This window comes from Erpetoichthys calabaricus, chromosome 16, assembly GCF_900747795.2.
Source record: "Erpetoichthys calabaricus chromosome 16, fErpCal1.3, whole genome shotgun sequence".
Lineage (NCBI taxonomy): Eukaryota > Metazoa > Chordata > Cladistia > Polypteriformes > Polypteridae > Erpetoichthys > Erpetoichthys calabaricus.
Genome location: NC_041409.2, coordinates 33913160 through 33937408, shown reverse-complemented (window position 1 = coordinate 33937408; position 24249 = coordinate 33913160). Strand labels below are relative to the sequence as shown.

Genomic DNA, 24249 nt, shown 5'->3' with positions numbered 1-24249 from the left:
CGGCCCCTCATCCGCCTCTCTCGCCCTCTTTTGTCCGCCTTTCTCGGCTCCTCAGCCGACTCTCGCGGACTCTTTTTGCGCCTGCGCAGTACGTCTTTTTGCAGCTACGGCCCATTGCCGGATGTGCCTGCGTCCATCATCCGGTTTAGCATTCTCGGTTAGTAATATGGATACAAGAAAATTTATTTTTTACTGACTGATGGAACAGTTTGACCTCACTGCAATGGAGCGCCCTGGAGTATTATGATTCTGCTGGAATGAAGAATGTTAGAGCAACTTGACCCTCACCAGAGAAAAGCATCTCAAGCCGCTTAATCTTATCAGAATAAAATGTAATGCAGCGTCTTGATTTGGTCAGACTGAGCAGTCAAAAGAGCAGCATGAACATGTTTCCATGATGTGTTGTGAAAGACAATTACTTCTCTAGACCACATCAGAAAGCACATTCAACAGTAGTTAGGTCTCATCGGAGCAAAGCATGCTGGAGCAGCTTGCTCCCTGAACTATTAGGAAGCATCTTGACTCTGTCAGAATGAAGCTCACAGAGCAGCTGATCCTGCAAAATTGATGCATCCTACAGTTGCTCAATTCTCAGAAAGGACAAACTGCACTGACATTTATTTCCTTTCCTTCACCGGTTTCACAATACTTGCATAAAAGATTGCAAGTGTGGACAAACTTAGCAGCATCCCAAATGATACATAAAGAAGGATGTGCATGAAGGATATGTTTCAATCAAGAGAAATAAGGCAACAACTGGACAACACATCATGTCCAGAGTGCTAAAGTGCTAAAGCAAATCAAAAAAGTATCAGAGTATCAAAGGGACCTCACCAAGTTAAAGAATAATCTTCGCAGAAGCACAAGTTGTATCTATCAAAAGGGACTTAAAGCCACTCATTATCTGTACTGTAACAGGCATTTTGGTTGGCTAGGGGCATCCTGAAGGCATAAAGCAAAGGATCAGCCTTGGGGAGAGAACAAGTACCTGGAAAAATCTAAGGAAGTCCCTCCTGAAACTTGCAGTTCTTGGAAAGTAATAAGGAGATCAGGTTCAGCTAATGCAACTTGCCTCTGCAAACATATGTAACATCCCATGAATGTTATGAATGGAATTTCCTCCAAAGTAAAATAGATGAGGCCTCCAAAATTCAGCAAAGGAGATGGCCAGAATCTTCTACAGCACAGGCTCACTTAGTCCAACCAGGTCCCAAATACTATCTGCTGGCTTTAGCTGGTCAACTGGAAAACCAACTGTAACTATCACAAATTAAAGCAAAAGCCCCCAAGGAGGAGGGTATCTGTCAACCTATGGCGTGTGCACAAAAGCAGCAACAAAAACTCATGATAAATAAAAGATTTATTACAAAAAAAATGTAAATAAATACAAAAGCTCAAAAGAGCAAAACAAGGCACATAGAAGTTGTCTGAATAGGAAATCAACTGTAACCAAGTACAATACATTAAACAGAAGTTAAAATCCTTAAACAGAGTCCAACAATTGTCAAATAGCCAGAAAATCAAAAAAAAAAAAAATCCCAATAATCATAAAGAGGAGAACTCCCTCAATGGAAATTGACAGGTGGCCTCAACTCCTGGGAACCAACAAAGAAAACACAAGGAGCAAGACAGAACAAGCATTGACACATAAAAACCAAACAATAAACAAAACTGATAGAAAATACATAATTATGCAAATAATAGAAATAAATAGATTATAATCACCAAACGGCTAAAAGTGAACAAAATGGACTTATAAAGGAAATGTAACCATAAGACAAAACATAACAATGCCAAAGCAGCCAACCCATAATGAATTACTGTGCAAGAAAACCTGTAATCTTTGTCTGCGGAGCGCAGACTGAATGGCCAGACCAAACGGGTGCTGTGATGTTGTTTCATCATGACAACTTTGTCTATTCACAAATTCTCTGCTGTATCAAGAAACAAATTTGTTCTGCCCTCCAATTACAAGAGATGTAAAACAGGACAGACAAATAAAAAGCCCATTAGCAGTTGAGAAATCAGCTGCAATGTGAGGGACAAGGTCAACTGTATGATTTCCTAGTGCCACAGCAGAGTGAGGTTTCTTAGACTCATAAGAGTATTGGAGGGGAACATTTTAGCCCTTTAACATTCTTGGTGACAGAGGGGTGAGGAAACCTTGGTTGACAAGTCAAGAAGGTGGGAGAAACCCATCCATGATCTATTTAGGTAGAAATGTTTGGTAGTTTGCTGCCCTTTGTGCAGTTTATTTGAATATCTTTCTCAATTAACCTGCAAAGTAGACAGAGGTGTGATTATATTTATATGCAGATGATATAAATATGCTTACGTATAATTTGTGGAAAGGTGTCCTGAATGTCTGGGAGATGTCTGGAGGCAAAGTTAACCAAGGTGGTTGGCATATTATATAGCATTCTTCACAGCAAGTTATATAGACACAATATGCATGCAAGCACTTTACAAAATAAATAAAAAATAGAAAAAATGTATAAAAAAAAAGACAGATGGCTGTGTATTAAAACTCTGTAGTACAACCCCCTAACCATGATACTGTGCAATCTGAGAAGCACCAGAATGAGCCACCCCCTGTCTGACAGATTATTAGATTTTAATACACATATTGCATTTCCGCGTGACAATGAACAAATCAATCTTACCTTTGCCTCTGATGTTAATTCTAAGAAGCACAGACGGTTCCCAAGTCCTTCAACCGATAAGCAGAATTTTTTGTGGTCTTTCTGGATATTGGCAACACATTGTAGTACCACTTCATCATCCTGTCAAAAGAGAATCGCAAAAGCTGATGAGAAGGCTAGCTGGATTCACTGCTTCTCCAATCTGGCCTCCCTTCACTTAGCATCTCAAAACCCTCTTCATCGGCTTTACATGCATTGATCTCTAATTGTTTCATTGTCTTTTATATTCATTACTATTATTCTGATATTAATTTATTTTAGATTTTTAGTCCTCTCACCACCTAAGAAACCCATTTAGCACTTGTGGTGCAGACTATTGGATACAGAAACTTAAAAAAGATTATTAATGGCAACAAACAAATCACAATAAAAAAGCAAGAAAACCAAAATAAAACCCAGGAGGCCCCAGCTCTGTGGTGTCTGTTGGGTGACATTGTGTGGGCAGTTTGTAGATGATTTGTTTGGTTAAATTCAGTAATCAAGAGACTTCATGTCAGCACTCTACGGCACCATGAAACAGTAATGACCCTAAAACCCTATAAAATCCTTACCAAACTATTCTGTCATGCGTACAAATCAGTACCCAAACTGAGAGACACTATGCACGTTGCTTTTTTTCCAGTTCCCCGCATATTCTCTATATTTTTTCAAAGACAGCCAAAATGCTCTTAAGTCTCTCACAATTGTCGTAGTGCATTTGGTCTATTTGTGAGTGTTCACATTAAAGAAGATAATCATTGCTTCCATTCACAACTCTTCTAAATAGGCCTGTTCCCTACATAGAGTATGCATGGGATGGCAGTCTATCACAGGGCACATTTACTCAGAAAGCGGAAATTAAGTGCCACGCTAAGAAGTATGTAATTGATGACAGAAAAAATTGAAAAACCCATAGAAAATTGAAGCAGACAGTGGGAGAACATGAACACTCCACATTGATGATAACCCAAGAATATGAAGCTGTAAGGCAGTACGAATAACCCCTGTACCATCTTACCCTCCAAGTGAATTATTATTATAAGTTATGTAATTGTATGACATATTCAATTCATCATATGCAATGTGAAACAATGTGTGAAGCCTATGCGCCATACTATTTGTTTCAAGTCAACCTTAAAGTAATACTGTGGCCAAAAATGATTTTCTTTTTATATTTTACTTAAGACCATTTATTTTGTAGCTGCTAAGCCTCTTTCATTTAAACAATTGGTGCATCACAAACATTAAAACACCTTTTAAAATCCCATACCAAAGTTCAGATAACAGAGACATATGCACTGTATTTCTCAAACCAAAGAATGTCACATATCAAACATTTGTAATAATGTATTTTATTACTACATATCTTTGTGATGTGTCATTAGTTGCCATGACAAATACAATGCATTTTATTACTACTGGCATTACAAAATACATTTCAATAGATGCTGCATTCCAAAGGTTAATGTTAAGGTCTACGCAGATTACTTAGGTTTCAACCCCACTTAGACAGGTAACACAGCTAGTAATAAAATAATTGTTGATTAATTAAATTGTAATTATTTTACTTTTAATAATGAAAATAATAAATTATTTAACTAATTAAGCAAATTAAAATAAAATACACTTCAAATTTAAAATTGTCATTTAAAATTGTAAAGCATAACAACAAAAAGGGCAACACCAATAATTATGAAAATTCTTTCAAATAAATCAGGACTGTCAACAAAGTGGAGACACTGTGATATCACAAAAATAAAGATTAAATTTTAGAACAACCAAAAATCACATCAATAATTCCAAAACTTAAGTTAAATGAATGGGGTCAGGTCAGATTGGGGAGCATGCAATGATATTGCGCATTGCCGCACTCACCACACAACATGAGAGCTCAGGATCCTGGTTGGCAATACACTGCATAGACACGCGGTCCAGTCCCATTCCCCGGAAATGACCCTCTATCTGCCGCAGCCAGGTATTACGTGGGCGGCCCCTTGGCCTGGTCCAGTCGTTCGGGTCCTCAACAATGAGGATCCTGTGAGCTGGATCACCCTCGGGGAATCGCGGCACATGGCTGTAGTGCCGTAACTGATGCTCTCTCACAATGCAGGTAATGTGCCTCCTTCAGGACTCCGTAAGCAACTGCTCATTCAACAAAAAGTCAAACCAGCGGTACCCAAGGATTCTTCAAAGAGACACAGCACCAAAAGAGTCCAGTCTTCATCTCAGGTCACTAGATAGCGTCCATGTCTTTCAAACATATAGCAAAACAGGAAGCACCAGGGTCCTCATGTATAAACAGTGCATACGCACAGAAATGTTGCGTAAGAACTTTTCCACGTTCAAATCGCGATGTATAAAACCTACACTTGGTGTAAAGCCACGCACTTTTCCACGGTACCTCATACCCTGTCGTACGCAAGTTCTCCACTCGGTTTTGCACACTGGCGGCACCCAGCGTCAAAGCAGTGCTACTGTTCCTGTGTGGTTACCCTTTCTTAGATCCACATCCACGATGGCGGCTTTATCAAATACACTGAAATTAACCGCATATCATTCATAAATTTAATGCATCTGATTGTAATTAATCTGTAACAATATAATGGTCCACAGAATGGTCAAACTATTCTAAATACCATAACTGCTTTAGCGTTGTTACTCTCACTGCACCTTCTTCTTCTTCTCTCAGCTGCTCCCGTTAGGGGTTGCCACAGCGGATCATCTTTTTCCATATTACTCGCACTGCACCACTCGGAGATATTTATATCACTGTATCTGAGTGTGAATCATAGATCTACAGCAATTGGAAATAGAATTATCGGTATACAGCATCAAGCACTCGCTGCCTCAGCCATTCACTATTTGAACTGCTCTCATCCAACCAACGCTTCACAGCCTTTCCTGTTCGGATCTCGCGGTTCACAAACAGTTTCATCCCAAGAACTATAAACAGACTCAATCAGTCCATCAAGTGCTCCTTGTAGAACTGTTTGTACTTGCAAGTTACCATGAGGTAACTGTACTTATGATACAGTTATAATATTGCACAACCTGAGCCACTTTATAAAGCGTGTATTTACATATGATGACAACATCATTTTTAAGATGAAATGCAGCAAAATATGTTGATTATACAGATAAAACTTTAACTTTAACTACACGGTGCCGCAGCGCCTGCGAGCTTGAGCTTTGTTCACGGTTTGTTCCTGCCTCGCGCTGTATTCATGCTGTGGCTGACGCGACACTGGAAGGATAGATGGATAGAATAATTAAACATTACGAAGATATTTCAATGTTCCTTAAAAGTTTTGCAATGGTGATGGACAGGCTGACAGACAAGATTAGACAGGAGTCCCCGTGGACTATGATGTTTGCTGATGACATTGTCATCCGTAGCGATAGTAGGGAGCAGGTTGAGGAGACCCTGGAGAAGTGGAGATATGCTCTAGAGAGGAGAGGAATAAAGGCCAGTAGGAACAAGACAGAATACATGTATGTAAATGAGAGGGAGGTCAGTGGAATTGTGATGATGCAGGGAGTAGAGTTGGTGAAGGTGGATGAGTTTAAATACTTGGGATCAACAGTACAGAGTAATAGGGATTGTGGAAGAGAGATGAAAAAGAGAGTGCTGGCAGGATGGAATGGGTGGAGAAGAGTATCAGGAGTAATTTGTGACAGACAGGTATCTGCAAGAGTGAAAGGGAAGGTTTACAGGACGGTAGTGAGACCAGCTATGATATATGGGTTGGAGACGGTGGCACTAACCAGAAAGCAGGAGACAGAGCTGGAGGTGACAGAGTTAAAGATGCTAAGATTTGCATTGGGTGTGACGAGGACAGACAGGGTTAGAAATGAGTACATTAGAGGGTCAGCTCAGGTTGGACGGTTGGGAGACAAAGTCAGAGAGGCGAGATTGCGTTGGTTTGGACATGTGCAGAGGAGAGATGATGAGTATATTGGGAAAAGGATGTTATGGATAGAGCTGCCAGGTAAGAGGAAAAGAGGAAGGCCTAAGAGAAGGTTTATGGATGTGGTGAGAGAGGACATGCAGGTGATGGGTGTAACAGAACAAAATGCAGAGGAAAGAAATATATGGAAGATGATGATCCGCTGTGGCAACCCCTAATAGGAGCAGCAGAAAGAAGAAGATATGTTTATCAGCCATAACAATGTATAGTAGCTAAATTATAACCAAAGTGAAAAGCTACTAAACGCTATTAAAGCGGAAGGTATGTAACGGACACTATGATTTCAAAATGTGGCATGGTGCTGGGGAAAAACACTACATGTTAGCAAAAGGGAGAGTTGTTTCAATATGCAGAGCTTGCAGTGTGCCGCACAGCAGTAGTAATAGGTAGATGCTGCAATGTTTTGGCTTTTTTTTTGCCCTATTGGTTAATGGTGACTGATGGTCACTAAATTATTTATATATATATATATATATACAGTATTTATATATATATATATATATATATATACAGTATTTATATATATATATATATATATATATATATATATATATATACACAGTACTGTGCAAAAGTTTTAGGCAGGTGTGAAAAAATGCTGTCAACAAAGAATGCTTTCAGAAATATAAATAATGATTGTTTATTGTTATCAGTTTACAAAATGCAAAGTGAGCGAACAAAAGAAAAATCTAAATCAAATCAATACTTGGTGTTACTACCTTTTGCCTTCAAACCAGCATCAATTCTTATAGGTACACTTGCACAAAGTCAGGGATTTTGTAGGATTCGAGTCAGGTGTATGATCAACCAATTCTACCAAACAGGTGCTAATGATCATCAATGTCACACGTAGGTTGAAACACAGTCATTAACTGAAACAGAAACAGCTGTGTAGGAGGCTTAAAACTGGGTGAGGAACAGCCAAACTCTGCTACCAAGGTGAGGTTGTGGAAGACAGTTTCATGTCATGGCATGATTGAGCACAGCAACAAGACACAAGGTAGTTATACTGCATCAGGAAGGTCTCTCCCAGACAAAGATTTCAAAGCAGACTGGGGTTTCAAGATGTGCTGTTCAAGCTCTTTTGAAGAAGCACAAAGAAACGGGCAACGCTGAGAATCGTAGACGCAGTGGTCGGCCAAGGAAACTTAGTGCAGCAGATGATAGACATATCAAGCTTATTACCCTTCAAAATCGGAAGATGTCCAGCAGTGCCATCAGCTCAGAACTGGCAGAAACCAGTGGGACCCAGGTACACCCATCTATTGTCCGGAAAGGTCTGGCCAGAAGTGGTCTTCATGGAAGAGTTGCAGCCAAAAAGCCATACCTCCGACATGGAAACAAGGCCAAGCGACTCAAGTAGGCACGAAAACATAGGAACTGGGGTGCAAAAAAATAGCAGCAGGTGCTCTGGACTGATGAGTCAAAATTTAAAATATTTGGCTGTAGAAGAAGGCAGTTTGTTCGTCGAAGGGCTGGAGAGCGGTACAATAATGAGTGTCTGCAGGCAACAGTGAAGCATGGTGGAGGTTCCTTGAACATTTGGGGCTGCATTTCTGCAAATGGAGTTGGAGATTTGGTCAGGATTAATGGTGTTCTCAATGCTGAGAAATACAGGCAGATACTTATCCATCATGCAATACCATCAGGGAGGCATATGATTGGCCCCAAATTTATTCTGCAGCAGGACAACGACCCCAAACATACAGCCAAATTCATTAAGAACTATCTTCAGCGTAAAGAAGAACAAGAAGTCCTGGAAGTGATGGTATGGCCCCCACAGAGCCCTGATCTCAACATCATCGAGTGTGTCTGGGATTACATGAAGAGACAAGGATGTGAGGAAGCCTACATCCACAGAAGATCTGTGGTTAGTTCTCCAAGATGTTTGGAACAACCTACCAGCCGAGTTCCTTCAAAAACTGTGTGCAAGTGTACCTAGAAGAATTGATGCTGTTTTGAAGGCAAAGGGTGGTCACACCAAATACTGATTTGATTTAGATTTCTCTTTTGTTCATTCACTGCATTTTGTTGATTGATGAAAATAAATGATTAACACTTCCATTTTTGAAAGCATTCTTTGTTTACAGCATTTTTTCACACCTGCTAAAACTTTTGCACAGTACTGTATATATAGTGGCAGACAACCAGGGACCTTGCCCTACTGGGATGCCTGGAGAAGGGAAGGACCAGGAGATGGACAATGGGCCACAGATGGGGAGCTTGGAAGCTCAACCCTGTTGGGGTCCGTGGCCACCGCCAGAGGGCACCTGGATGATCTTGGCCATGCCAGGAAGTGCTGCCAGAAGAAGAACCAAATGCACCTGGAGCATCTCCAGGTGCAATATAAAGGGGGGCGCCTCACTCCATTCAGGGAGCTGGAGTCGTGTGGCAGAGGACAGAGCTTGCGAGAGGGGAGTGGAAGCTGCAGAAGAAAAGGCAAAGAAAGGACTGAGCAGAGTAATTTGTGGCTGATTTATGCATTGTGATGTGCAAAGACGAAGGTGAAAATAAATAGCGTGTGTTATGGACTTGGCTGTCTCAGTGTCAGTCTGTGTCTGAGCTGGTCATTTCACAATATATATTATATATACACACAAATACACATTGTATATACCGGTAAATATCTGTCTGTCTATGTACACTACATTATGCATATACACTAGATAAACAGATAGATGCTTTATTTATGGTACATGTACATGTTTTTTAAGTTATTGATACATAAAGACAAAATAATATGTTGGGCAATTTGTGATAACACTTTAAATAAAAGGCACATCATGAAGATTTAATTAAAATGATTTGAAACTACATTAACTAAAACATACATTATATAAAGAGGAACATATGAAGAGATTTATAAGATATCTAAACTGTATAAGGATTAATTGATATTGATATCACACTATTATAATGCTTGTTATGAAAAGTTTAATAATGGACTGTGACGATGCGGGTTCTGCTCCACGCTTCCATCGGCTGTTAGGGAGCCCTTGAACCCAACACCGTCGGTAATGTCACCGATGGGCTAGACAGTGAGGCAATAAACAATTGAGCAAGGGGATGATGTATAAAATGCAAAGTGCTTTTATTCAAACAACAAATCCAAAGTGCAACAGTGCAGTGTTCAAAGTTAAAGTGCTATGCAGTTCTTTCATAAACTTCATTAAATAAATAATCCTTAAAACTAGTGCTGAAGTGGAGGTTAAAATCCATTAGAAAACATCTTTAAAACAACGAGGTTAAAACCATGCAGAAAGCTGCCCTTTTAAAAATCCGGTGCATCCTTCTACTACTGGCGGCCCCCCTTACTACTCCCACCTGGGCTTCTCAACAGGGGAGTCGCTCTACATGCAGCTGACCTTCTCTGCACTGTCCTGCTTCAGCTGTTTGGATCACCTCACCGACCCCTGGCTCCGGTAGGCTCCTCCAGACAGCGACTTGGGTTCCACAGTGACCGGGGCGCCCACGCTGGAGAATACACACCCCAAGTCACCAACTCCCGCTGCCGTCCGCGGCCTTATACGAAGAGTCATCTACCTTCTGGTCACTCCCGCCCTTCGGAATCAACTCTGCGGGAGCGACCACTACTGCTACTCCCCGGGTGTCGGCCCAACACCCAGGCTCACTGTTCAGCTGCACGCGAGCTTGCACTCGCTCGCTCTCCCACACCGCCCCCCCCCCCCCCCCCCCCCTCTCTCTCTACTGCTTCCTGCCTCCTCCTGCAACCTCCGTTTCTTTCTGTCTTTCCTTTTACTTCTTTTTTTCCTTTAACCTGCTCGCGCTTCTCTATATATGCGGAGAGGACATGGCAGCTGCAGCCCATTAGCCACAGGAACGATCACGGATGTGGGCAGTCTCTCACCTGTGTACTGTGGTCGATTGCCGGCTTCTTACTCCAGCCCTCACCACCAGGCCGTCAGCATAAACGTGCCCCGAGTTCCAGCAGGGCCTCATGGACTTTGACGTTTCTACACACAGCCCTGCTGGATACCTTGGGGGCCACCAGGAGTCACTGTAGGGGGGCTCGTGGGCGCTTATGTGCCCTATAACCCGGGAGTACGTCATGGTCACATGACAGGAAGAAACGACGTGCTCCCGGGGTGAAGAAAAGGACTGTTTACCCTGACCCGGAAGGAATAAGGAACTGTGGACTGTTGGGCAGGAACACCTCCAGGTCAGGGTGTATAAAAGGACTATGGGAAAGCCCAGACATTGAGCTGAGCTGGGAGGTAGGGTGGCGAAGTGTCTGGGCGAGGAGGAAAGAGTATTGTTGGTGATTGTGAATTATATGAGTAGTGTGGAGTGGAGGGTGCTTTGTGCACTGTACAAGAGTAAAATAAAGAAGTCTTGTACTTTCACCTGGTGTCTGGAGTGGTACCTGAGGGTTCAAGAGGTGGACAAAGGCCTCTACTGCTACAGTACTTAGGTGAGAAACGCCCACACTGCAGATCGCCCTGCGGCTCGCTACAGTTACCACGCCCCCTCGCTAGGCCGCAAGCGCAGTGATTATTTATTTAAAACAAAACGGCCTTTGCTGGAAGAGCTGTGGACCCATAACACCACATGGACAAAGCAAAGTGATTTATGAGACTGCTAACTATTCAAGGTGCTATATAAATACTGATTGATATGTAAAAGTGCATTCTGTTAATATTCTTCATGGAAGGTGCTTCATACAGACCGACTGATAAGTCAAGCAATTTGTGATTTAACATAATAGGTGCTTATACGCAAAGTGATCTGTAACATTATTAACTATGAAAGATCATCTGTCAATTGCAGTACATAATATGGTGAATGACTATATAAAATGCCTAAGGATTGTCTTTGCCATGACAAGTACTAAACAAAATAAAGTGTAGTAGAAGAAATCATTTTTATACCCAAAAAAATACAGCTTTCAAATGCTCACTTAAATGACAGAAAACTAGACAGATGCGGCAATCAAAGACAGGTGAAGGCATAGAGACCCTCATAATGGAGCAGACAATTTTTATGAGCAGAATGTGACACCCACACAAAGGCAAATCTATATCACAGATAGCTTTGGGGTGGTTTTTATTAACTCATAAGCATTGTCAGCAAAAAAGAACAATTTTATTTTTTCCAGATGTCACTTAATCAATAAACCTTTGTTTTCTGTATGTTCTTCCAAGGTGTGCACCACCTCAACGCACTTACCAGTTTGCATTTTCCACAGCACTTTATTTTAGTAAACCTCACTCCAAAACACTTAATACATAACATGCAGCAAAACCCCAGGACAGCCACATATTCATACATTTTTGACTGACCGGCCACTCATTCAGGTTTCTGCCATAGGTCTTAGGTTGCTACAATGTGCTTCAGCCACTTTTATCCCTCAGCTGAATTAATGGTTTTAGATGGGTATTCCTACAACCAGCTGGTGTTTCTAGACTTGCCTTGTAAGCAACTAAGCCAGTCTGAGGGCAGTTGCAGTGGTTCATTCCTGCTCTTTTAAAAATGTCTCAATGAAAGGGCACTATTTTTCCGTAAATAATGTTGTACCAAGTGTTTCTGGCAGCACTGAAATGCTTAAAACATGGAGCCTTTAAACCAGAAAATCGATTGTTATTGCAATAACTGATTTTTCAACTCTTCAAACTAAACAAAATTAGAGGAAAGACGTAAAATAGAATTGGGTAACTTGCCATTTGATTACGCAAAGCCACATTCCCACTAAAATGGGGCCAAAATGAAGTCAATCAATAATGTCTTTGGGATGTTTGTAGGAAGACCCACACAAGCTCTGTTAGAACAAATCAACCCACCATGGGCAACGACTGGGCACAAGAGTCAATCCCAGGATGTGAGGCACCACTGCTAACCGCTCCACCACGGTGCTGGCCCTCTTCTATCATGGTGGTATACTGTATTCATCAGTGTTGCGGCCTCAGTGCTTCACATACTTGGATCTGCATTCTGTTCCATTGCACTGCTGGAGGTGTTTGCCTGTACTCCATTCTCAGCATGTGTTTTTCTTTAGATACTCTGATTTCTTCCCACATCCCAACAATGTGCAAGTTAAGCAACAAGTCTAAACTGACCTCGAGTCAGCACAAGTGAGAGTGTGCAACAGTGTGCCCTGCCGTTTGATTCCTGTTTTGTGCATAATTTTGTTCAGTAAATGGATTGATATAATTTGCTCTTGCTCACAAGCATAACTGAAAGTGTTTTATGTTCCATCTTCATGGTATTTACCTATGCTGTCTACTTGATAAACAAAATAAATATGAATAGGTATGAGTAGAAGTGGAAGATTACAGTATATGGCTGAGTCCTATGATCACTTCTGTCTTATCCTAGATAGGCTCCTGTGTCGTACTGAGCCTTCAAGACTGAGTCGGTTTTAAGGTCTGTATTCCAGTGAACATGATGATCTACCTCGTTTTTATTACAAAGGCGAGTTAAGTATAATTTTAAAAACTGCTAGATTTAAACGTATGTGCTTTAGGCAGAAGTGTTTGTTTTACTGAACTCATATTATTGCATATTCGAGAAGTGAAACTTACCATAGCAGCACGGGGAGCAGTCAATATTGATAAAAATCTAAAACATGCAAACAAGAGACTCGTTTTAGCGACTTAGTCCCCCTTTACACCAAATATTAACATGTGTTTTGTATCTGGATAGAATTCAGATTAAAGTTGTCCTTTTCACATTTACACTTGGAATTAAAAATGTCCCTCCAGTGTCCAGATAGACATCCAATGTCACCTTCTTCTAAGCAAAATTAACATACGCTTCCGCGACTGATACCAGAATAGAAAATGTATTTGCATTTACACATGTTTGGCGATTCTAAATTGGCCCTAGTGTGTGCTTGGTGTGTGGGTGTGTTTGTGTGTGTCCTGCGGTGGGTTGGCACCCTGCCCAGGATTGGTTCCTGCCTTGTGCCCTGTGTTGGCTGGGATTGGCTCCAGCAGACCCCCGTGACCCTGTAGTTAGGATTCAGCGGGTTGGAAAATGGATGGATGGATTTACACGTTTTAAATGTCCTCGCTATCACTTTCTTATCACCTCCAAACATAAAGTGAGGGATCAGATCAGAAGTACATTTATTTACATTTGCCATTTTTTTAACAACCGTCCTTAATGCTAAGTGTAAAAGGGGACTTTTTCCCCTTTCCCCGTATCACTCCGCACAGCAGTCTACTGTACTGCATATAATCTCAGCCCCGCGATCGCTTCGTCTATGCATGAATAAGCTTAATATATCCCACGTAAAAATACGACAATGAAAACCGCACATTCTAATTTAATTCACGCATATAAACAGTATATTTTTTCCCCATTGAGAAGAAATAAAGTAATAACTAATCCAGTGTTTCAGATTTCTATAATTTGGTGGCGCTACAATTGAAGTGAATGAGAAAGGTGTGCGGTAAACCTTGCAAAGGGTTGCCGTTTGCATGGCTGAAACAAAGCCCCGGGTGATGTTTTGTGGCGATTCTCTCCCCCGGAAGATCAATCAGCGAAGATTCTCCAAGAGGGAATGGCACAATGATCGGCCACAGTTCAGCGACGATTATAGATCGCGAAGACATGTCCAATCTATTCTACTACACACGATTTACTGAACAGGTTTCTACAGCTGCCGCTGCATTCATGCGCCTCGGACGTCATCACTCACGTGGTAATGAGCGGGCTTCTCACGACTTTAACGCCGTCGGCGTCATTAAAGCCATACCAGCTTCGAAACTTCAGCATCTAACATCCCATCCTTAAATTTAGGGCGTTTCCAGTACTCTTTCCATTCCCAGCAATGACTGCACTGGGGCTGGTGACCTGATTCATGGTATTCTTCCAAGTAAAGTCTCTAAAAGCAGGCAGCCCTTGTACACTGATGACAGATAACGTAAGTACATTTAAGTACTTAATAATAAATAATATACTCACCCACAGAGTTGGTAAAACAGTCCATTACTTAACATTTAATTGTTCTTCTCGCTGTCATTGATATTTTTTTTCGCTGCATCAGAACGTCTTATCCTGTTTTTCTGCCCTTCGTCACATAACGAAGTTTCCAAGTCCAGTATAACACGTCACACCAGCTTGCATTTCAACTTCGATGCCGTATTCATACTACTCCATCTTGCACAAAATTTGAGAGAACTGCTTATTAAACAATAATTAACAGAATATAAAGGAGGGTCCAAAAATAACGGACGGAACAGCGGCGTTTCAGGCGCGAGCTGGTCACCTGACACGGACTGAAGCCAACCAGGGATTCCTCTTCGTCAGTTCCACTCACTGCGGGTTTTACATGCGAAGCAAGTGCGCGAACATCTAAAGTGGAAACGTGGGAACTTTCGAGGAAAACGTCACTGCAAGAATCAGCATCGAGTTCTATCCGCAGGTGGAAAGCGTTGAGTTATTGTGCTCAGCCAGTAGTGGTGTGGCACCCCGTTGGGGGCAGTTCTGGTCTGCCAGCCCGTTGCAGGTTGTTTCATGTCATGTCTGTCCAGGTAGACAACGGGCTCCAGAAACTTAAAATTGAGTAACTGGGCTCAGAAAATGGAGGAATGGATTATTAACGTTTAACCGATAGTCCACATTTTGTGGTGATTTGCTCCTGCAGTAACCCGGCTTACCGGTATGTGAATTCTATGAAGTCCACTGGTCAACAAAGATTTTGTCATAAAGCAGCTTGGGGTGTTGTAAATGTACTTTCTCGAGCCGATTTCAGAAATTACCTCAGAATGTTTCTATCACCCATAGATTTTTTAGTTTTTTTTTTTGGCTTTATATTTCATATTTAGTATTAAAGGTTTTGTTTCTTTATAGTTTTCACTTTTCTTGTCATTCTGATGTATATTTGAGAGGGGTTTGTTGTTTGTACATATATTTATTTATTATATAGTGCCTCCAAATCTATCTATCTAAAATATAGTACCTTATCTGTCTATCTAAACCCTTATTAAGGTGTACATGTTTTTTAAAGTTAAAGTAAGGAAAAAATGCTTTTATAGCTTTCCCACATTATGCTCTGACTTATGAAGAACTTTGTTATGGCTATGGATCAAAATGGACGCTGATTCACAACTGTACAAAAGAAGGAATTTTTGTAGGACCTCAAATTACGAGACTGATTGAAGATGAAATCTTCAATGACCAGTCCCTAAGTGTATTTGTAGGATCTTCTTGGGAACTCATAAGGAAGACAACCACTAAGGAATAGTGGATGATCTTCTGAAGTGGTACAAACCCATGGGATATAACACCTCATCTTCTCAACCGTTTTTCCTGGTGAGTGTTGCAGCAGGTCATGTACAGTCATGGCCGAAATTATTGGCACCTCTGGAATTTTCCCAGAAAATGCACCATTTCTCCCAGAAAATTGTTGCAATTACAAATGTTTTGGTATACACATGTTTATTTCCTTTATGTGCATCGGAACAACATAAAAAAAACAGCGAAAAAAAGCCAAATCTGACATAATTTCACACACAATTCAAAAACCGGGCTGGACAAAATTATTGGCACCCTCAACTTAATATTTGGTTGCACGCCCTTTGGAAAAAATAACTGAAATCAAGCGCTTCCTATAACCATCAACAAGCTTGTTACACCTCTCAACTGGAATTTCCGACCACTCTTCTTTTGCAAACTGCTCAAGGTCTCTCAGATTTGAAGGGTGCCTTCTCCGAACAGCAATTTTGAGATCTCTCCATAAATGTTCAGTCGGATTTAGATCCGGACTCATTGCTGGCCACTTCAGAACTCTCCAGTGCTTTGTCTTCAACCATTTCTGGGTGCTTTTAGAGGTATGTTTGGGGTCATTGTCCTGCTGGAACACCCATGACCTCTGATGCAGACCCAGCTTTCTGACACTGGGCCCTACATTGCGCCTGCAATATCTTTTGGTAGTCTTCAGATTTCATGATGCCTTGCACAAGGTCAAGGCATCCAGTGCCAGAGGCAGCAAAACATCCCCAAAACATCTTAGAACCTCCACCATGTTTGACTGGAGGTACTGTGTTCTTTTCTTTGTAGGCCTCATTCCATTTTCTGTAAACAGTAGAATGATGAGCTTTACCAAAAAGCTCTACCTTGGTCTCATCTGTCCACAAGACGTTCGCCCAGAAGGATTTTGACTTCCTCAAGTACATTTTGGCAAACTCCAGTCTGGCTTTTTTATGTTTCTGTGTCAGCAGTGGGGTCCTCCTGGCTCTTCTGCCATAGCGTTTCATTTCGTTCAGATGTTGATGGATACTTCGAGCTGACACTGTTGCACCCTGAGTCTGCAGAACAGCTTGAATATGTTTTGAAGTTGATTGGGGTTGTTTATCCACCATTTGGACTGTAATTCATTGCAGTCTTTTATCAATTTTTCTCTTCCGTCCACATCCAGGGTTAGCTACAGTGCCATGTGTTGTGAACATCTTGATTATGTTGCGCACAGTGGACAAAGGAAATGAAGATCTCTGGAGATGGACTTGTAGCCTTGAGATTGTTGATATTTTTCCACAATTTTTGTTCTCAAGTCCTCAGACAATTCTCTGCTCTTCTTTCTGTTCTCCATGCTTAGTGTGGCACACTCAGACAAACAACAGAAAGGTTGAGTCAACTTTTCTCCATTTTAACTGGCTTCAGGTGTGATTGCTAGATTGCCAGCACCTGTTTCTTGCCACAGGTGAGTTCAAACGAGCATCATATGCTTGAAATAAAACGATTTACCCACAATTTTGAAAGGGTGACAATAATTTTGTCTGACCCATTTTTGGAGTTCTGTGTGACATGATGTCAGATTTGGCTTTTTTTTCTCTGTTTTTTTGTGTTGTTCCAATGCACATAAAGGAAATAAACGTGTATACCAAAACATTTGTAATTGCAACAATTTTCTGGGAGAAATGGTGCATTTTCTGGGAAAATTCCAGGGGTGCCGATAATTTCGGCCATGACTGTAGGTCATCCCAGACTTCTCTGTCCCCAGCTACTCATTCCACCAGCTCTACTTAGGGAATTCCCAAGTATTCCCAAGCCAGCAAAGACATGTAATCCCTCCAGCATGTCCTGGTTCAGCCACCATGGAATGTGCCAGGAGGATGTCTAGTGTGAGCCATCCAGGGGCATCTCAATGACATACCCAAAACACCTAACTTGGTATCTCTATCCAGAGGAGCAGCGACACTATTCTAAGGCTCTCCCGAACTGCTGAGCTTCTCACCCTAGGAATGTAATGTGTCTTAAAAAGTTCATTTCTTGGATTCTCATCTGGATGTTTCCTGTGGCCAGCAGTCATCAGCAAGGACATCTCTGAAATGGAAAAGTGATACCAAGGCAAGTGGAGTCCCAGTATGCTTGTTGATTACTGTTGATGGGATATTCCACGGGCCAAATGCTGCAGAAAATTGTGCTGTTCCGCCATTTAGGCGAGACGCTGCAAGTGTTTGTATAAAATGCAAATTTAATTGTGTGTTGCTGAAAAGTCTTGCATAACAGAGAAAGTCTAATTAAATATTGAATTCAACACAAAAAATAGCGTACGATTCACCTGTACTAATATTGATTCATACTAACCTAGTATTATTTTAGTTAGCTTTCTAGTTATGATCCATAAGATTTACAATAATACTTTGTATGACAATTTTTGGAATAATTGATTTTTTTAGCCATTATGCTGTCCAAGTACTACAGCTGTCCATCTTGGTATTGCCTTATTTCGTAATATTACACAAATCAGTCCTAAATGAATTGATTTACCGATATGCACATTGCATCTATCATTCTTTAAGCGGTATTGTCTGTTACAGGTTCATAGGAGGACGATCTACCCATCTACATCACATGCAGAGCAACAACTAACTTAGGAGTTGATGCCTGCCATACATACTCATACTTGTTCATATGGAGGATTATTCAGTAAATGAAGTTAAATGCAACATAACCTTTAAAACACACCAAAATGAAATGCATATTTGTGTTGTGTGCTTTATTGTGGCTCAGCTTTTTTTGTGTTATAATTAAAAATATATTGGTCAAATGACCCATTGTTTTAAAAGTGACAGGTGATGTTTATGTATTGCATTTGAATTCATATCCATTAGATCACATGCTAAACGTACCTTAAATGAAAGCAAAGCAAACTTGTTACATTTCACTTGGAATTTCTTCATCCATGCATTAGTCACACCAAAAGAAAATGAAAGCTTGTGTCAAATTGTGGGGCAAGTGGCTTCCCGACAAAACGGTGAGAGATGTAATTTTGTCTCACTATAAAAGTTCACTCTTAGGTTAAGCAGTCTAATGTCTGTTGCTAATTATCACATTGGTTCCATTTTCAAAGTGTGGGAAGTTTAATGTTTTCATTTACTAAACATCAAAAATAGGTGAACATGGTTCACAATATGATCACCAAGCTGTATGTATGTTTTGATTTGTTACCCTTGTGATATATTATACTATTCTCACATTTTTTCTTCTTCTTTCAAATTGCCAAACATTTTACAGATGTGGATGCTTAATGAGTAAAATAGCTGTGACTGATGTCGTTTACTTACTTAGGCAAGCCAAAATTATACACGTAATAATGCTATGCATTATTTACATTTGGGATTGCATTTATTTATGTACAGCAAAACTCAACATGAAGTAAGCTATTTTTGTGTTTTCTATTAAATTAAAAGAAGTTCTTTATTTTAACACAATTGGTGTCAATCATGGCACCAGAGAGTGGTGACATGTTTCTTATTGGTTAGACAAACAAGTAAGAAATTCACTGTTCCCTGCACAGTTGACACTAAAAAGTACAACAGGAAAATTAGTGAGTGAGAGGAAAATAGGTAAATAGAAAACCCACACAGACAGTCGCTAAACTGAGACTTACACCGATGTGCCACCAGACCATGTGGAAATGTAAGCTTGTTCATGAAAAGTATGTGTTATCAAGGGAGGTGATAAAATACATTCTACATGCAAATGATTTGGGGTTTAAAGTGAAAAGCTGAAGTTTGCAATTTTATGTAATCTAAAGCCCCCTGTGGTGTAGAGGTAATGCTTTTTAGTCAGAGCAGTACTTCATAGTGGAACATCTTGTTACACTTAAATATATGTGGTCTAGTACCTTGGGACAGGAGCCAGACTGGAAACCACAAAGTTATACTTTCACCATCGTGTATTTAATAATGAAATATGGATTTGTCTAAAAAAGTTGGAGGTGTGCAATGATGTGCACTACACAATGGCTTATGCTTATGTAGCTCCATTCAGAGGTTAGACTTGAAGAACTACACACGACAGCAAAACTCAAAGGCAGTAGAGTTTTTCAGTATAATCAATTAGAGATATACTGCATATAATACATTATGAACACGTGAAAAAAGCAAAGACTGTTTCTCTTAAACATCGTTTTATACAACCTGGGAAGGGACTGTTGTCTGATTTGATGCACAAATTCTGTCTTCAAAAATATATAGCATGGCCCTCGCAAACTTTTTGCCACTTTTTCTTCACTGCTTAAACCACCATCTCCTTCTGTCTCCCCAGCTCTCTCGCCAGAGGACTTTGCTACATTCTTTGAGGATAAGGTTGCTACTATCCGTAGTTCCTTCCCTCAGACTGACATGTTGCCCACCCACTCTCAACCGACCTGTGCTACCCAGCTTCATCACTTCACTCCACTTTCTCACGAGGAAGTGTCTCAGATCCTGATGGCCAGCAACCCCACAACATGTTCACTCGACCCGATCCCCTCATGCACGTTTCAGCTCATCTCTCAGGATCTTCTCCCACACATCACACACATAGTTAATGGCTCCCTAACGACTGGTCATGTTCCCACTGCCTTTAAGTCTGCTGTTGTCACACCAATTCTTAAGAAACCTACTCTGGACTGCTCAGATGTTAACCACTACAGACCAGTATCCCTGCTCTCTTTTCTTTCTAAAGTACTGGAACGAGCAGTTTATAACCAACTCAATTTGTTTTTATCTAATAATGCCCTTCTTGACCCTCACCAGTCTGGATTCAAAGCAGCTCATTCTACCGAGACTGCACTTCTTGCTGTCTCTGAAACACTTCACACAGCCAGATCTACCAACCTGTCCTCAGTCCTCATACTTTTGGACCTATCTGCAGCCTTTGACACGGTCAACCATCAGATACTTCTGGAAACTCTATCTAGTCTTGAGATCTCAGGCACTGTCTGGCAATGGTTTGCTTCTTACCTTGCTGACCGGTCATTCCAGGTTGCCTGGCAAGGCTCCCAGTCAACTCCGCATAGACTGGTGTTCCTCAGGGCTCTGTCCTAGGACCCCTTCTCTTCTCCTTATTCACAGGTTCTCTTGGGAAGGTAATAGCTGGACATGGATTCTCTTATCACTGCTATGCGGATGACACTCAACTCATTCTCTCCTTTCCACCAGATGACCAGCAGGTCTCAACCCGCATCTCAAACTGCCTTGCTGATATCTCCTCTTGGATGACTTCCCACCACCTCAAGTTGAATCCCAGCAAGACTGAACTCTTGTACATCAAAGGCAACTCATCTCCCAATCTTGACCTTGCAATCTCTTTTGACAACTCAGTTATCGTCCCCTCAAAAACGGCAAGAAGTCTTGGTGTCACTCTAGATGAAGACTTGTCTTTTTCTCCACACATCAGCAACCTCTCCAGGTCCTGCAGATATCTTCTTTACAACATCAGGAGAATCCGCCCCTTTCTCACTACAGAGGCTACTCAGCTTCTCGTCCAGACCTTGGTCATCTCTAAGCTGGACTACTGCAACTCTCTGATGTCTGGACTTTCACTAAAGGCAGCACGACCACTTCAATTGATCCAGAATGCAGCTGCAAGACTCGTTTTTAATATTCCCAAATTCTCTCACACTACACCTCTGCTGCGGAACCTGCACTGGCTCCCTGTGGCTGCCCGCATCAGGTTCAAAACCCTAACACTTGCCTTTAAGGCCAAAACTGGAACTGCACCACCTTACATATCAGCACTGGTTAAGCAGCGTGTCACTTCTCGCTCTCTCAGAACATCAAGCACCGCTCGTCTCGAACCACCCTTACTTAAAAGAAGAGGACGACATGCATCAAGACTCTTTGCAGTGTTGGCTCCTCAGTGGTGGAACAAACTTCCTCTTGCTGTACGAACAGCGGAGACCCTCACTGTCTTCAAACGTCGTCTGAAGACACACTTCTTTAAACAGCACTTGGGGGAGTAAAGTCCCCATACTTTTTTCTACCCTTTCTCTTATAAAAAAAAAAAATTGTACTAAACTTACTCTTTTCTTCTAGCATGGTTTTGTGTACAACTTGGTCAGCAGTAATTTGTTTAATGACAGTAGATTTAATCCTAGCCTAAAGACTGAAGAACAGTCGTAGACTACTAAGCACTGTTGTAAGTCGTTCTGGATAAGAGCGTCTGCTAAATGTTGTAAATGTAAATGTAAAATATACCCAAAGCTAATATGGAACTGCCAGTTAACCTTAACATGCATGTCTTTGGAAAGGTTAAAGGAGAACCCACAAAGATACAGAAGAACATGCAAACTCCACACAAACAATGAGTGGGTGTGGAATTTGAAACTAGGATGCTAGGCCTATGAGGAAGTAGATGAAATCACTTCAGTATCAAGCTACCAAGCTTTTATTATTTTTGTTAGTCTGAATGGAGGCAGAATTGTGATATGGTAACAAGGTGCTGCTGTCGGACATCCAGAAGGCTGCAGCTTCAGTTCCCAGCCCGGGGACTCTCTGTGTTGAATCCACAAATCCTCCTTATGTCTTTGTTGGCTTTTCTTCCACTACTACGGGTTCCTCTCACATCCCAAAGACAGCTTTGTTAATGCCAACTGCACATTGGCTGTGTATGAGTGAGTATGCTCATCAGCGAAGCATAGCAGGTTCACAATTTACACCCAGAATTACTAAAACATGTTCTGGCCCCTCATGTTCATGTATTCAGAAAACAAACAGATGAATACATAAAATCAGAATAGGTAAAATGATATTATGCACCAAGTCTGCACTGTACAGCTGTGTTATTGTTATAGTAAGAAAAAAAAAAGATGTGCACTAAACCAGAGCTTTGTGCAGCCTGATGCTGCGGTCAGCAAATCTTCAGCTGATTTATGAAAGTGAAGAACTGTATGCAAACATGGAGCCGCAGTGCATTGGGGAGCAGATGCTTTAGTCAGACTCCTGTCCTTATAATGGATTATTTGTGAAAGTGCCTCATTCAGATTTCACCCAGGCTGGCTTAATCATACTCCAGAGACAGCAGGCTGGCTTCTGGCAGTCCTTTCAGATTCATTAAGTCTCCTGCAGTGGGAATAGGCCTTGTTTCTTTTTGAGCTGGTCAGTTTACTAAAAGAAACTTTGTTGGATTCTATTTAGCCCACAAGGAGTTGGGAGTAATGGCAGTCCCATCCTCACCCTATAGGAGCAAACATTGGACCCATAAGATAACATATATAACAGTCTTAAAGCAGTGTCATGGGGAAGAAATCAGCAGATAGTGAGGAAGACAGGAGATGGATTTTAGATATCTTCAAAACTCAACTTGATGTACATTTTGGGGAAATAAACTATAAAAGAATCCCATAAAAATACATTAAATTAACTGTTTATTTTCACAGTCAAAAATTTGTAATACAATAAATGGTTAAAACTGATTTTAAAAAACAAACAAGTAATGTTTCAGATGTAGATATCAATTAAGTGTTTAAATGTGCAAAAATATTTCATGAATAATTGTCGTATTGTTGTAAAGTCACAACAGCACTGAATTCTAAAATTGCAGAAAGTTAGTACATGTGCGTAAGGAATGCCACCTTTGCGACAATGCTGCAAATTGCTCCTGATAGCTGTTACACCTTTGTACTGCAGGCAACAAACATTTTTTATGAAACTAATTTTTCTGTGCATTCTGAAAGGTTTTTTTTTTTTTGTGGTTATGGAAGCTGAGTTATGGTATGTCTTTCTTCGACAAATTGGTGAACATGTAGCACACCCTACATCACAAAAGCAACCCTTCCTTCTCTACCCACAACATAAACTATTTCTAAAAAAACATTGAAATCATATCAGTATAGAAATGACTGTCCACAAAAACAATTTGCTGTTATAATAATTTCTAATGGTTAAATGATTAGCAGCTGAACTGTTAGTCATTTAACCTAGTGGTGGGCATTCTGATTCACTTTAATGTTTAGTTTCTTTCAAACCACCTGTTTAAGAAGGTCAATTCTTTTGATTCAGTTAGAGTCTGGTATATACAGAAAGTCCCCTCTGATTGTATTACATACAGTATCTACATCATTTAATAATTTGTACATTATTTTAATTTATATGTGTATGTATATTAATCGTATAATTGTTTAATTTATATATAATTAATTATATATGCATATATTTCAAGTTTATGAGGTGGCAGTTCCCAAACCTTTATGCTTGTGAGTGAGTCTTATTACAAATGAGCAGGAATCATTAGACTGATTATTGGGTAGTGATTCATTTGTGAAACACGTAGATGAGAATCATTAGACTGGATCTTGCGTAGTGACTCGTTTGCAAAACAAATGAACAAGAGTTGTGAAACTGATTCTCAGGTAGTGATGTATTTGT

The 24249-nt window shown here is 40.7% G+C and overlaps 1 protein-coding gene across 1 annotated transcript in view; it reads right to left on the bottom strand.

The window, feature by feature from the left end:
* ryr3 (ryanodine receptor 3) overlaps positions 1-24249 on the bottom strand; it is a 535616-nt gene that overhangs the window by 454909 nt on the left and 56458 nt on the right. Inside the window, exon 2 of the mRNA XM_051920096.1 lies at positions 2664-2783. Within this exon, the coding sequence (XP_051776056.1) occupies positions 2664-2783 (120 nt within the window). The remainder of the gene's footprint in view (positions 1-2663; positions 2784-24249) is intronic.